Here is a 16180-nt window from a genome sequence, read left to right as displayed (position 1 = left end):
CAGGCAATATGACAATACAAACTGAAACATTAAGCAAAGTTATTGACTGTAAGGGCAGATCTACGATTTATTGTTGCATGGTTTCACGTCGGCTACACATTTGGGTGTATATGATGATTTGTTACATAGAACATAGAATAGATCTACATGAGCATGAGTAGGCTAAACTATACCATTTTTGGCAACGCTGGAAGGGGTGTGTGGTGAGGGTGAGGGGAAAGGGTGCCACCCCCTAAGTGAAATGTCACCACACTTCTGAATTCCTCTGGTGACTTGAGTTCCCCCAGCCGGTAACCCCCTATTATAATGAACTGGAAGATTGGTAAGCTTGACTTGACTTGAACTGGAGGACATGCTGTTGACGTCAAATGTTACAAAGGAACAGAGTTGATCTCCATTATGCACACTTGTACATTTGCACTCCAGTCTCATAAGACATATAAAGATGATTCAAATAGTAATTACTTATTTGATTAATATGATTGAATTTTAGAAACTGCAAAAGCTAAACTTTACGTCACTATAGTAGCTGAAGCAAACAGCCTCTGCATCACAGTCGCTATGTAGGGCCTTTCTGTGTGGCGTTTGCATGTTCTCCCTGTGTTCACAAGTGGTTTCCTCCACTTAGAAAAAATGCAAAAGAACAGAACACTCTTCGTTGGTCCCTGACCAAGACAGACGGTTTACCTCACCTGGTCCCCAGGTGCTTAAAAAAAAGAAAAGCTGCCCACTGCTCCTGGGGTCCTGAAAGAAGGACAGACCGGGATGGGATAAATGCAGAAGATTCATTCACAACAACCTCAGGCCTGCGTGTGCTTGTGCGTGTGTGTGTGTGTGTCCTGTGTCGCCTCCATGTATTCATGTCTGTGCAGTGTGCAGTGTGTGTCGCTTGTGTGATTTAAGTCTGACAATTATTATTATTATTATTATATTGATAGTGCTACTGAAGCCAGGTCTGCTAAGCTAGAGTAAACTGGTTAGCTCTGTCAGCTAGATATGTACCTTTTAAAGTAGTGCTTTATAGCTGTTAAGCAGATATTGTTTGATGGTGAGCGAGTTTTATTAAAGTTGATGTAATCATGTGTTCCATGACCCATATCTAATCATCACTGATTCCAGAAATCATTGTTGTTGAGCTCCGGTGGTAGTCCGGCATGTATCCAAGCATGCTTCCTCTGTAATATTGCCTTATTCTCAGCAATCACAAGCAATCCTTATTGCTTCTAAGGCTACTACATACTGTACATTACGGCCTGAATAAGACAAGCCTGCCACCTAGTGCTTGCTCTATTGCCTCTGTGTTGTGTGAAGGAGGGGCATATTTGTGTGTGGAAAAAGCGAAAAAAGAATGTCTCCAAATGTCATCAGTGGAGTCTAGGATGAACGTGTGGGCTGTATGATCCACAAATGCAGATTTAACACCTCACACACAGAATTACAGATTTACAAATTACATTTCACAACACCGACAAGGGTGTTAACCTGCCCCTTACATGACCATATATAACAACATCAAAATCAATTTGAAGATGATACCGAAATGATGATACCTCAAAAAGTAGCAAGTTGTTGCAGTGTTGCTTTAACATAAGATTTGAAAGAAAAGAAGATTGTGCGACAAAAAAGATTGTGTTATATGGCCAACTGTAACACTGTATTATAGTTATATAAGTTATATAAAGTTATATAAGTTATATATAAGTTATAGTACCTCTATTTTACCTCTGAAGTTGGTTACAGCTGCCAGATTTAGCAAAGGACTCGATGGAATGCCAGTCTGGTCGGTAGGGTGTTGGATTATTTTGCGTATTCCATGCAATAGATCTCAAATGCCCAACACACGTTATGACGGAGAGACAGAAGGTCTATGATTAGGAGACATCGTCCATAGTGTAGTATAAGTCTCTTCTGTGTTGGCCTTGAATAATTTTCAGATATAGAAAATACAACCTTGTGGGGTGTGTGGGGGGGCTGGTTCAAAGGAAGGGGATCAGTAAAGGGTCTGGCTCGGTGTGAAGGACTGCAGACTGGCACATCTGGCTGACCATTTGAATGTTAATGAATGTTCAATACAACACTGCAGGCTCAGAACACAATATGAATGGATGTTTAATTACCATTAGATTCAGACTGGATGATCAATAACGCTAATTTATTGCAAGGAAAGTTTACATGTTAGCCCACAAGTCACTGCTGTCCCAGCCATGTTACGAATAACCTATTGTAACCTACTGTTTTCTATTTCTCTTGATCAATTAATTGTTAATGTCGTAAAAAATACAGTGGCATAAAAGCAGACCACAACTACCAGTACTACCAATAATAACTTATAATAATTATAATGCCAACCAAGCAACCACCATGACAACCCTAGCAACCATTATAGCAACTACTTCAATTAGCTTAGCAACCACCATGACTACCCTGGCAACAGCCTCAATCATCCTAGCAACCACTACCAGAATGACTATCTAACTTTCTTTATCGCTCTCCTGTTCTCTACGTCTTTCAATCTATCAGCCTTTACACACCTCTCCCCTTCCTTTTCGTCCCCTGGCCTTTTTCTCTGTCTGCATGCCTCGAAGTGTGTTACATGTCTAAACTTTTACTTAATATTTTTTTTATTCTGCTTTGCATGCACTGGTATTTCCTTCAGGAAATGCAAATCTAGTCGTTATAATGTTCTTCTTTTTTTATAGCAGGGTATTGTTTAAATGCTCACTGTTAAGCATGTGAGATAATAGGACCTAGAACAAGATTATTATTAAACTACAGGACTAGATTCTTCATGCAGGGAAAAAAAATACATTTTTAGTCAAGTTGTGCTACTTTGAGGCTACACAAATGTTTTCGATGTGGGATGAATTTTTAAAACAGGTTTAATTACAGTGCATGAAATGCCCTGTATTGTTATTCCTAGGCTTCTTCTTCTTCTTCTTCTTCTTCTTATTCTTGTTACCTTTTTCTGCGATTAATTCAGCCCGAACCGCTTAACGTAGAAACTTCATTCAAACTTTGTCGCGTAGGTCTTGTAAAGGACACTTATGCTATGTATTTTTCACTTTTCTAAACTTTATACTTTTTAAGATATTAAATAAAAACTAATCTAAATTTTCCCATTGACTTACATTGGGCCATTATGACATCATAATAGGGTCTTTAAACTGGCTTGCACCTGTGCTTCACTAGCCTGGATACCAGCCTGAACTCCGCCCACAAAAATTTTGGTCTGGGAGATTCAGTCTGGAATCGAGTTAGTTGGGAGAGATTTAACGTTTCAAAAAGGTTGAGAAAGCAATCTAAACCAATCAAATTGTAAGGGCGGGCTTTATACGTTGATGGACAGATATAGATAGAATATACCGGAATATACATCGAACAAAGATGGCGCCGTCTCGGGAGCTTAGTGGGACATATTTTATATGATTTAAGCTATCTACACGACTTTTTTATGTCTACATTGACTCGGTTAGTTGTGTATACGCAAAACGAGTGTTGCCGAGGATTTTAGGTCCTAACTAAAGCACTCTAGACCATTATTGATCGGTTATGCTAACGTGTTGGCCAAAATAATCGTTAAAACTAATGGTAGCTTCTAGCCTTGAGTGCTAATTAAGTAACGTGAGCAGGCATATCTCAGCAGATATTGACAGCGCATTCATTTTGAAAGAGGAACAGAGAAACGCGATCAAGGCATTTGTCGATTGAAAAGATGTTTTTGCCGTCCTTCCTACGGGAGCAGGTAAAAGTTTAATCTGTCAGATGGTAATACTACGTTGCGCTGATTGGTTCTAGATATCCAATTCAGAGAAGAGGAATTTTCTTTCCTGGTTCGTTGAAACACGCCCCATAATCACAGCCCAATTGTCCGATCTCAGACTCATATTCTGACTAGAATTATGAGTATGACATATTCTGACTAGAATTATGAGTATGACATCGTCAGGCTACAAGTTTACAGTAACTAGCATAAACCATAAATAGATATCTCATTTACAATAAATACATTCAAATATCCAATCAATATGTTCAATGTTCAAAATATCAAAGTTCATTTAATTTCTTCTTAAAATAAAAACATGTAAAGTCTTACGGGTTTCGTGGGTCTTCAGCTATGAAGCTAACAAACTGTCACTTGTGATGTAGAATTTGGTTCTCTCTCGTTCGGTGGGAAGCTCGCCATCCAGTTGTCGTCTTAGTTCAAGGGGTATTAAGTCAGTCGGTAAGTCAGTAATAATTCAGTGTTGATAACTACACAAGGACAATCCTCGTCTCGATCTTCAAGGGTACGATATTCAAACAAACATCCTTGTACAGACATCAAGCAGATCCTCTGTTGTTTCACTGTAGCTAGCTGGCTAGGCTACACGTTAGCACTCCATTAGCATAACATAAATCATAAATTACAACTTGTTACTACAACTGTACGTTTTCAATAAACTCATATGAAACAATTCAACTTCTAAATATCATCAAACTGATTTTTCTAACTAATTGGGTCATCAAGACGCTAACTTGTTGTGAGTTGAAAAAGTTGTGACCGTAAGCTTTTTGAAACCGTTTTTCTCTGAGTGTCAACGTCTCTTTTTTCCTTCTTTCAAAATAAAAGTTGCGCGTGCTATTAGGCACGCACTACGTCCTGTAGAGGGCGCTCCAACATTACATTTCATTTAATTTATTACAATTAATTCATTAAAACAATATTATATGCTAAATTCCTAAAGTACTTATAAATATATACTAATCAGTCCAATACAAAATGTATTAGACTTTAATTCACTATTTATTCATATCAGAATCTAAAATATGTTTTGTTTAACCTTGGTTACAAATACTTCGAATATCTTCGCAGTCTAAAATGAATGATTTAAAGCGACAGGCACCCATTTCAGTTAACCGCACATCATGAGAATATAATGTTAGCCTATATTATGTGAGAAGGCCTCCATCAAGGGTAGGCGTACCCTAACTATAGGCTAAAACTGCCTTGTAATTATTCAGATCATAATATTGTATTTCAAAGCATCCAATCATGGACAAATTAACACATTTTCAGATCATAATATTGTATTTAAAGCAATCAATCAATGAACAAATTAACACATTTTCTAAAATCCAGGATTGGTTGTAAACGTTGGGCGTACGTCACATAGGTGAACAAAAAGTGGCCAACATGATCAACGTTGGGCATATGGTATATGGGTCAGCAAAACACAACCAACTCTACCAACGTTGGCCCAACGTTGGGCATACGTTGTACAGGTCAGCCAAAAATGGCCAACTGTACCAACGTTGGACCAACGTTGGGCATACGTTGTGTGGGTCAGTCAAACACAGCCAACTCTACCAACATTGGCCCAACGTTGGGCATACGTTGTGTGGGTCAACCAAACACAGCCAACTCTACCAACGTTGGCCCAACGTTGTACAGGTCAGCCAAAAATGGCCAACTGTACCAACGTTGGCCCAACGTTGGCCCAACGTTACATAGGTCACCCCAACCTAGCCAACCAAACCCAACGTTGGCCCAACGTCAGATTGCTACCTGGGATGTTAGATGTTAGCTGCATGTTAGCTTCATGCTGTATTGAAATTGATAAATATCTATTAATTTCCCTTTTGCACAGAAATGTGAATTAATACTCTATTTTCCCTACTATTAACCACACTGTATATAAACCGCATTGACCACAGTTTATTAAACCTTTCGTCATGCCCTGTAGTTGTGCTGCAAGCGCTGCTAACCATTTAAAAGTTGTATGAAGTGTGCATTGGCATTTCAAGCTCAAATTCTACACCTACATCCCTTATTTCTGCTCTCTTTTGTAAATGTGAAGTTAAGTTACCAAAAAATGCTTGGTGTATTTACCCTTATTACATTTTAAAGTTGCAAGTTTATTTCTTTTCATGCAAAAATCTTGCAAGGCTAATCGTGATCTCAGTGTGTGGCAGACAGTGTGTGCTAGCATGGGGGGATTTTGTGACTTTACTCATCATGGATTTTAGAGTTTATTTCAATGATGAGGCACCCTCTTAGCATGTTGCTCAGTGATTGGCATACCTGACAGTAAGAAAGTGTGGGCTTTCATTCGGTAATCCTGAGGCTGTGTGGTGGCATCTCCGTCTTTCCACCACAGGAATCGGAAGTAGTTACGATCCTGCTCTGTAACGTGAAACTGAAGAAAAATGTGCTATATATCACACATATCGGATGCCATCTGAACCGTGAGAGGTAACCAGTGAGGTTGTTTATCATATCCGTCCCTGGTAGGAGGTGCTCGTTGAGGCTTGTGTCACCACACTTCGCAGAGCAGTCAAAGGAGACCCATGCCGTGATGGGGAATGTGCCATCGTTCACCTGGGATTCCATCTTCATGCACCTCTTCCTCATCACCTCTCTCTAGGAGTTCCTTCATGTATGTTGTGTAATCCTTTTTGTATTTGTCATCTCTGTAAAACTTCTTTCTCAAGTGATTCAGTCTGGTTCCAGCAAGTTTTCTGTTGTCAGGTAAGTGTGGCCATTGCTTAAATGGTAATGGCATCTCATAATGTCCCTGTTCATTTTGTCTTATGCCTTCTTCCAGTTTGTTCAAGAAAATTAGATCTTGTGTCCTTAAAGTCTGACTCTAGGGCACTGATTACATTCATGGGCATTACTGGAGGTACCTTTACAGAGACTTTGTGTCACATGCTTGTATGTGTTCCGTCTAAGCTTGGTGTTGAGCAGCCTACAATACATAATTGTAATAATAATTGTCAGACTTCAATCCCACATGCGGCACATGCGACACACCGCACACGTGAATACATGGAGGCGACACAGGACACAGGACACACACACACGCACACGCAGGCCTGAGGTCGTTTGTGAATTTAGCTACTGCATTTATCCTATCCCGGAATGTCCTTCCTCCGGACCCCAGGAGAAGTGGGCAGCCTTTAGGTGAGATGAATCATCTGTCTTGGTCAGGGACCCACGAAGAGTGTTCTGTTGCATGTTTTTTCTGTTGGGGTTCTAAGTAGAGGAAACCCCTCCCTGACAAAATCGTAGCCCCTCCCATTTACAGCTATTGCCTCATAAAAAGGAAATTAGTAATTTATGTATAATAATATTATAATAATGGTTATATATGAAATGAATGAATGTCTTATTAATCCTTTAAATAATCATAATCATAGTAGGCCTAATAGAAAGGCAGTTGCTTTAGACAAATTGAGCATTGAAGACCTTAGTCAGGAATTGAAAACCAAAGCTTTATTTAAACAGAAAAACAGACATTGCATCTGAGAGAAAAAAAACAGCAATAAACAGCAATAACAGCAACACAGCACTGAAATCTGGGACAATAACATTTTGGAACGGCTTCATAGTGGTGGAAATGTGGTAGTCTTTCCAAATGGTGTACCAACACGAAGCCTTCTGTGGTCCCGCCCGGTCGAGTCTTCCTTGCAGAGCCGCACACAGGTCAGAGAGCTCGTTGCTTCTGAAAACTGGCAGCCGCACAATCCAGCCAGTTTCCCCCTCGTCTGTGCAATCCTCTTCATCGGACATCAGGTCCAGGGTGACGTTCTTCGAGAGGTCCATTTCTTCCCTCGCCAAGACGGTCATCCTCACCTCCATCAGCTGTAAACATAAACCAAATAAGTGCCGCTGTGCTGACACAACGATAACGCATATTTCTATAGTTCGTCCATCAAATGTGTTTAACGACTGCAATGTACATTTGTTTATAAAGGGACATCGTTTCTGATGCAAAACGTCACTTTTTATTAACACGAATAATCTCACCCTTGCAATGGGTCGTATGGTATGGCGCTTCGCTCGCTGTTGTGTAAACGCCACACAGTCTCCTGTAAAGTGCAATACACATTTTCAGAGTTAAGCAGCAGGCATGTGGGCAGTCTGGTACGTTTCACAATTATTTCCCTGAATAATTAACATTGCTTGCGAGCCAAATTCTGAGGCCTTGTATAACTGTAAGAAGAAATCACCTAAAAATAAATAGACTTACAGCGATTTTTTAATTAAGCGGCCTTCGCACACCTCCGCGGTTCTGGACAGCTGTAGCTCGACGCACCGGACACCGGCACTAAAAACCGCACAGAAACGGTGCCATTTAGGCACAAAGTAGCCATCGATACACAATACACTTAATTTGTGTGTTTGAATCCAGGTCAATTCAATTTACATCTCAAAACCTCGGCCTGGGCAAGGGGAAGGGGGGGGGCCTTTCACACCGATGTGGGCTTCTGCAGCAATACACAGGGTCGGTGACTGGCACACGCTCAACACATTCGTCTAACGTTGACTTATCGTTCGTCGCTCGCCAGTGACACGTCAGCACACGTTCGTTGCGCGCCAGTGACACGTCACTTGGTCGCTGTTACATGCTCCTCATGCATCAGTTCCACGCTAGTCACACGCTAGTCACACGGCAGATTTGTCCAACTCGGCCCTAAAACGCTCAAAATTGAACGATTAGAACTTTCAGAGAACGTTGACCAGAACATTATGGTGTGACGGGGCCTTTATTAGAAACAGGTAGCCACCATTCTGTGGGTGTTTGTGGCTTTACTAGCCATTGAATGTCAACTTGTGGACTTTGTTACACTCTTCCCTAGTATTGGTAAACAATGGCTCAAGTCTTCTGTTTCTGTTGATATTGAAAATACCTGTAGTCATATAAAACTATATTATAGATACACTTCTGATGATTTTATTCAGCTTTCAACGTCCACATAAAAAGTTGTAGGAATAGCATTCATGTAAAATGCTATAAACTTCAAAGAAGCTATTCAAGAAAAAACTTTATAGACACTACGGAGTTCCGGAAATAGGTTGTTAAAACAGTGATTTTTTTTTTTAGTATTGCAGTATTGTGATTGTATTATAGTTATTGGAAGACAGGTGATGGCCTAAGAAGTCAGAATACTTTTTTGTGCTTTTTATTTATATTATTTCATTAAATTTAACTTTTGTTGTGGTTGAAAATGCAACACTGCAAAGCTCCTACTACTAAAGCAGTCATCACGGAAGCAAGTATACAGTACAGTTGAGACTACAAGTCAAGCAGCAGCAGCAGCAGCCCACTCAAAAGGTACTGTTGGTGACTTCTGTCCTCTTGGAAACATTTGTTAGTAAAAGTGTTTTTTTTTGTAATGACTTAAACTTAGTATTGAGTGAATTATCCTTGATAGCTGTGAAACATTATTAGAAGGTTAACAAGTTTATAGGAGGTTATACAGTGAACTCTCTGGATTCTATGTCACACGTGATAATTACAAGGTTAAAATGTGAGTTACCTGGTGTGGGACAAATTCTATTCTGTAGATGTCAATTTCAGATGAGATCTGCAAAAATACATTAAATGTATATTTAGTTATCTAAATGTGTGTCAGCTCATTTCAAGTATGTGTGAGGCAGTCTTAGTTAAAACACAGGTAAAATAAACTACTTACTAAAGTCGAACAAATCGGTAAAATAAACTACTTACTAGCGCAAACCAATCAGAAGCGCTGTTTAAAATGAAAGACTGACTCAATCAAAGTACAGTACTGGTCCATTCTACAATTGATAAGAATACTCATGCAGGGAGAAGCAGGTAGTTGACCAAAGTATCTATGAGATCTGCAGAGAAAATGTTTGTCAGTGGTTTGTGGTCTTGTGTGGTGCAGGAAACAGTCTGAAGGAGCTTCAATAGCAGCAGTATGTGAATGTCTCTAAAACCCAGTGCTGCTGAAAATAATTCAGATTTTCTTCCAATTTCTTGTTTTCTCTAGTCTATTAATGAGATGTGATTATGCTATACTCTATACTCTATTCTGATTCTATACTCTATGCTATTCCATACTCTATATGAGACTATAATCTATTCTGATTGGAAAACAAGCAGTACATTTCGTGTCTTACCCTAACCACAGAGATGATTTGACGGTTGGTTTTCGTGTTAAACACTCGCTCACTCTTGTTCCACCTATGTGCCATGTGATTTCCTGCCCACACACAGATACTGGCATTCAGCCGCTAATAGACCTCTTCTTGTGCATAGTATCTTGAGCAAGAACATCAACTTATTAGCTAATCATATATTAATTACCATGTTTACAAGCATTATTTGAAGATTCCTTCTGGAAATGACTTGCATTTCCCCTGAACAGACTATACTAGGCTCACCTTGTAATTAATGTTTTAGGTTAATCATCCACGATGGCCAACTCTGTACCCCCTGCTAGTGGCTTTGTGGTGGTCACTCATTCGTACCCACAACAAGGTGCCCAGAGTGCCACTTCACCCCAGAGTGGAGTTGTTCCACCAGTCTCCTCTATGCTTGGGAAATTCCTAAAAGGACAACCAGCAGCCCTTGGAGTGAGTCTCACAACCCTAATTAAGTTATCTGGCGTTAAACCTGTCCTTTGCAATCAACTTTCATGGAGCAGGATGTTCTGAGACATAAGATGTTTCTTCTTGTTTTCCACAGACAGTTCAAATAATGGTTGGCATGGTTGAGATCTTGTTCGGTATTGTGACGGCATTCTATGCATCAACAGTATCCCTTTATTCTGGGATCATGTTCTGGGGAGCCATCATTGTGAGATCAAAAAAAGTCTTAATCCATGTGCAAAATGAATGTGTTTTTATATGTGTGTTAAATGTGTTTGTTACTGTATTTTTCTATTAATGTATTCTTTGAAACATATTGTCCTTTCCCTTTTTTCAGTATTACAGCACTAGGGTTGACTGTTTAAAATGCCAAATGTCTCTCTTTCAGTACATCACTGCAGGTTCTCTCACTGTTGCAGCCAATCAGAATCTCAGTCAGTGTTTGGTGAGTATTTGGGAAAAACTATTGGTATGTGGTATTCTTTCTGTGATAATCTCACATCTTACAGTTTAAAGGGATGCAACCGGTATGAGTGCTGGTACTATATAGCCTACTCAGCCGAAACCATGTCTCTGTACCCATCATCATACACTTGGCATTGGAAAAGTGACCAATACCAAGATACGAGGTTAGTCAGACAGTCTGGGAGTAGGTTATTTTATTGGGCACATTACTGTGACAAGGAGGACATCAGGTCTTCAGAATGTAGAAATGTGATCTGCAAATGTATGAAGAGGAGGCACAAAATCAACTAGCTCGAATAAGAGCCACTTAATTCTAAATCTTAAAAAGTAAGTAGCTATACGGACTTCACAAAAGTTATCGCCAACCCCTGTGTACCGATCGGTTCAACCCCCAAGCAGTCCTGGAGAGAAAGGGAGCCTAACGCCTCAGGCCTAACCATAACCCAAGGACACTGAAGATCAGAGGCTCTTGCGGAGTGCATTTCTTTAGATGACCAACCAGTGGAGCATGTTTGGATGAATATGTTGATATTAGTTGTGGGCTTCAAATAGCATTCATTAAACTTTCAATACACTATCTTTTAAAGGTATGTTTTAGGGAACTAGTTTTAGAATCATCTTCAATTTCATTTGATGGTATGTGGTCATGTGAAAGACAAATAAACACACCTGTCCTTCCCACTAGCTGCCCTAGAGTTGTGTGGTCCAGCATGGTGCTCGTGTTGGTATTTGCAAAGTGTTCTGCATCCCTTAGTTAGCTTGCTAGTTTTAGATTACCCTCCTCAATGCTGCTTTAAAGAAAACATTCAGGATTTTTCAATCTGGGATCTTTTTGACTCCACATTTTTACATGGGACAAAACGGTCCGAAATAGGTTCAGTATTGAGTTAGAATGTTAAAACAGGAAACCTCAAAACTTCTGTCTAATGTTATCCTATGGAGCAAGTATGTGTCAGCCGTATGGCTCTTGTAACCTTGTAACATCCCCTCAAATTTACCAATGCCCAGGACACAGAAGTGCCACAAAGTATTTAAGTATAAAAATAGCTTTAGTTTAATTACAAGTTGGGAATAATAGAGTTTTAAAAGCAGTCTTCAATCAAGTAAATAGCCACGGGATAAGTCCACAGTCACTGAACAGGGGACCATTAGCAGGCAATCAGAGGCGTGATCTTCTCTGTGTGGGTAGCTTGGTGTCGCTGTCTCAGTCATTTTGTTGTTAGTCTGTAGCCTCCTCTTTTTATACCCCTCCTCTCTGCCCCCACAATCTCGTGCATAGGCTAAATGATAATTGTCCATGTCAAAGCCATATAGTAATTTGTAATCCCCAATTGGAAGTCTGTGTGGGGAATAGTGTTCAATGCAATTCACACGGTGCACATAATAGGAAGATCACAGCAATGCAGGCAGTGAACAGTGAACAGATCACAGCCATCAATACATCTTACATGAGCGCACCAATCACAAGTCACAGCACACAATATTTGTAGCAAGCTGGAAACACACTATACCATTCATATATACAGTCCCAATAGGCTGACACATGCACATACATTGATAAATATTATAAATGTTAAATATTATCATAAATGTTTTTGTTAGGCTCTGACAACATGGAAAGGATCTCTATAGAGATACACTTTCGTCTTTTTCACGATTTCAATCGTAAAAAAAAAACCCTTGTAAAATAAATAGACCCTAAAAGATCTAAAAAATTAGGTCCCAGGTTGAATAATCCTGAAGTTTCTCTTTAAGATACTAATTTATTATGAAGTATTGAGACATGTTCAAATTCGATGTGAAATGCGGAAATTGTATGGTGAATAGTAAGAGCCACTTATTAATGCATTTTGGGTAGTTTAATGCATTTGGGTGATTATAATACATTATCCAGCAGATATACCTTGAAATCTATTGAGCAATAATGCCTCTAATGATTTACCCTTTCATGTTGTCCATGCAGGTGAAAGCTTCACTGGGGATGAACATCATTAGCACATTTACTGCAGGGAACGCCATAATTCTACATAGCTTTGATTTTATCGAGATCGACAACGTTCTGTACGGTGGTTGCCGCGGAGAATATGAAAGGAGACGCTATAATGCCTATGGTGAACAACCGTGTCTGAACCAGGACAAGTTCTTGGTCTGTACACTTCACTTCACATAGTACTTCATACAGTATAAACCGCAGTGTGTAACATACATGATAAATTAATTTAGAACCGGGTTAGTCATTCAATTATTTCAGCTTTGAATGTCTTGTCTCCCCCAATATCAGAGCAGGGTATCGGGGATTGCTGGAGTGATGCTAGTGTTGTCGGTGCTGGAGTTCATTGTATCCATAAGTGTGTCTGCGTTTGCCTGCAAAGCCACCTGCTGTTGTAACACTGAGGTGAGTAAAACTGTGATAAATCTTTTACAATCCAGCAGCACTTTTGGTGCCAAAGTCAGTCAGTTAGTCGACTCAACACTGAGTAGGCTGTGCCTCTTTACATGTTTGTATTTGATTTTGTAGCAGGTTGTGTACGTTTCAAGCCAGGTGCCCCCCTCTTTTCCCACCTCACACCCGTCAGCACCTCCACTGGGTACACAGGTACAGAGTCATGAACATTTATTTGTAGAAGATCATTACTAATGACCTTGTGGTAAATACTACCTTTTTCATGTGTTGCTTTTCCAGATGCCTTTCTTCCCAACCAGTGTGACTCCTCTTCATCATCACAGCACTGCTGATGGTTGGAGGAGTGGCCAACCTGGAGATCTGCCCCCACAATACACCACTACCCAAGAATGGGTCATGTGACTCCATCTAGATTTACAGGGGAGGCTTTATGCCTCAAGCATATGGTGGTAACCTTGTGACTCTCTTTTGAATAATTTGTGTCTTCAATTCTTTCTTAAAAGGTAAGCGTGTGCATGTATGCATGTAAAGCAATTTCTTTACACTTTTTCTATTAAATGTGTCTATTTCATTGAAACTTTAGCTAACTTGCATTCTCCAAATGACTGGCTGAATACATCCTCAAGGCATTTAGCACTGAGTCACTTATTTGACCTCATCCATAACTTTCTTGAACATTTGTTTAGTGAGTCTAGGTCAGAACTATTAAGGCTTCATTCACCTGATTATAACATATAATATTGCGTTGTTGTCTGCAAATGAATTGTCAGAATGAATAACCTGTACATACTGGTGTGTGTGTCATCATCATATGTGATATACAGTGCCTGTTATGTGTTTACAGTTTGTTGTTGACAAGGAGAAACATCAGTTGCTTGTGCTGTAAAATTAACACAGTTTAACCAGTTCCGTATCTTATCATAAAACAAATCCTAATACGTTGTGCTGTGTATCGTGGTATGCCCTGTCCCCAAAGTGACACGAATCATCTGATGTACATTAAAAGCTTTTCGTTTAATGTTTCTACATTTCATAATATATTGTTCTTTAAAAAAATCCCTAGGGCAAATCAATGGTTTGAGTTCAGATACACAAAATCACGTTCACGTTCTTGGGCTCAGTAATAGTAAGATTCATTCACATTTATGGGGAATTGCTTTTAAAGCTTGTTGCAGAAACATAAAAATGACACCCCCAGAAACCTTGGACCCTTTTCTTTTCAAATGTACAAAGTTTGAAACAAAAATATAAATAAGCACTTTGTAAGGAGAATAGGACTAGTCTCCTGCACATTTCAGTTTCTGAGTGAGGTTTCAGCTCCTAACGACCCGCCCATTAGCAAATGACAACTATACAGTATATATGATAAGGGCATGGTAATTCAGTGATTGCTATTGGGTCATGGTTTGTCGAGAAAACCTGTGGGGGGTTCGGGCCACAAATAGATTCCAGGGCCATTACGTAATGGCTATTGTCTTTGACCAAGATGTCCCAGGTCTGTTTACACCAAACTCATCAATATGCATTTGTAGGGACAGTAGTTTTGAAGAGTTACAGGTCACTCTAAAATTATAAATATGTGAAAACTGTTTCAGGCCAGGTGCCCCCCTTTTTCCCACCTCCCACCCATCAGAACCTCCACAGGGTACACAGGTACAGTCATGAGCATTTATTTGGAAAAGATCATTACTAATGACCTTGTGATAAAAAGGTGGGTATGAATCCTTCAGCTACCTTTTTCATGTGTTGCTTTTCCAGATGCCTTTCAACCAGTGTGACTCCTCTTCTTCATCACAGCAGTGCTGATGGTTGGAGGAGTGGCCACAATCTGCCCCACAATATACCACGTGTCTTGACAGTCTTTACAGTCCAGTACCTACTCACAGTCAGCCAGGAAAAAGCACATGAAATATACCTCTTTGCATGTTTGATTTTGTAGCAGGTGGTATACGGTTCAAACCAGGTGCCCCCCTCTTCCCCCACCTCACACCTCTCTGCACCTCCACTGAACTCCTCTGAGGTACAGTCATGAACATTTAAATGGAAAAGATCATTATGACTGAACTCATGCTCATCCACCGTTTTCACATGTTGTTTTTCCAGATGCCTCTCTTAGCAACCAGTGAGGTTCCTTCTGCTTATCAGTGCTGATGGCAAAATATGTGGCCAACAGTGGCAACAAGATATGCCACCGCAATACTGAAGAATGAGTCATGTGACAGCATGAGTTATTTGTGTCTTTAATATGTTTCCCATGTTCTCTGAAATGAATGTGATTATGTAAGCAGATCCTAGCCAACAAAATTGCTAATGTTTATTAATCATGAATAGTAGGATTGACATAATTGAATAGCTTATCAGTGCTGATGGCAAAATATGTGGCCAACAGTGGCAACAAGATATGCCACCGCAATACTGAAGAATGAGTCATGTGACAGCATGAGTTATTTGTGTCTTTAATATGTTTCCCATGTTCTCTGAAATGAATGTGATTATGTAAGCAGATCCTAGCCAACAAAATTGCTAATGTTTATTTATCATGAATAGTAGGATTGACATAATTGAATAGATTCTCTAGGCCTATACATTATTAAGGCTTTGCTAAAATTCATAGTAGCCTACAGAAAATGCTGGTTTGTTATCCTCTGCTGTTCTGCTGTGACTACTTTTAACTGTATTCAATCTATATATATATATATATATTCTAGCCTGACGATGTCATACTCATAATTCTAGTCAGAATATGAGTCTGAGACCGGACTATTGGGCTGTGATTATGGGGCGTGTTTCAACGAACCAGGAAAGAAAATTCCTCTTCGCTGAATTGGATACCTAGAACCAATCAGAGCAACGTAGTATTTCCATCTGATAGATTAAACTTTTACCTGATCCCGTAGGAAGGACGGCAAAAACATCTTTTCAATCGACAA

General features: G+C 39.7%; 1 protein-coding gene across 1 annotated transcript; it reads left to right on the top strand.

The window, feature by feature from the left end:
- Positions 1 to 10207: 10207 nt before the first annotated feature.
- On the top strand, positions 10208 to 13652 carry LOC308362093 (membrane-spanning 4-domains subfamily A member 4A-like; the record flags this gene model as incomplete). Its single annotated transcript, XM_080834586.1, has 7 exons — positions 10208 to 10366; positions 10479 to 10589; positions 10770 to 10826; positions 12810 to 12992; positions 13128 to 13241; positions 13365 to 13442; positions 13530 to 13652. 7 exons carry the CDS (start codon positions 10208 to 10210, stop codon positions 13650 to 13652), a joined length of 825 nt encoding a protein of 274 aa, XP_080690712.1.
- Between the last annotated feature and the right edge of the window lie 2528 nt (positions 13653 to 16180).

The sequence above is a fragment of the Sprattus sprattus genome (genome assembly GCF_963457725.1).
Source record: "Sprattus sprattus genome assembly, chromosome: 3".
NCBI classification, from domain to species: domain Eukaryota; kingdom Metazoa; phylum Chordata; class Actinopteri; order Clupeiformes; family Clupeidae; genus Sprattus; species Sprattus sprattus.
Note: the sequence above shows the minus strand (reverse complement) of the source record. Positions and strands in the feature narration are given on the sequence as shown.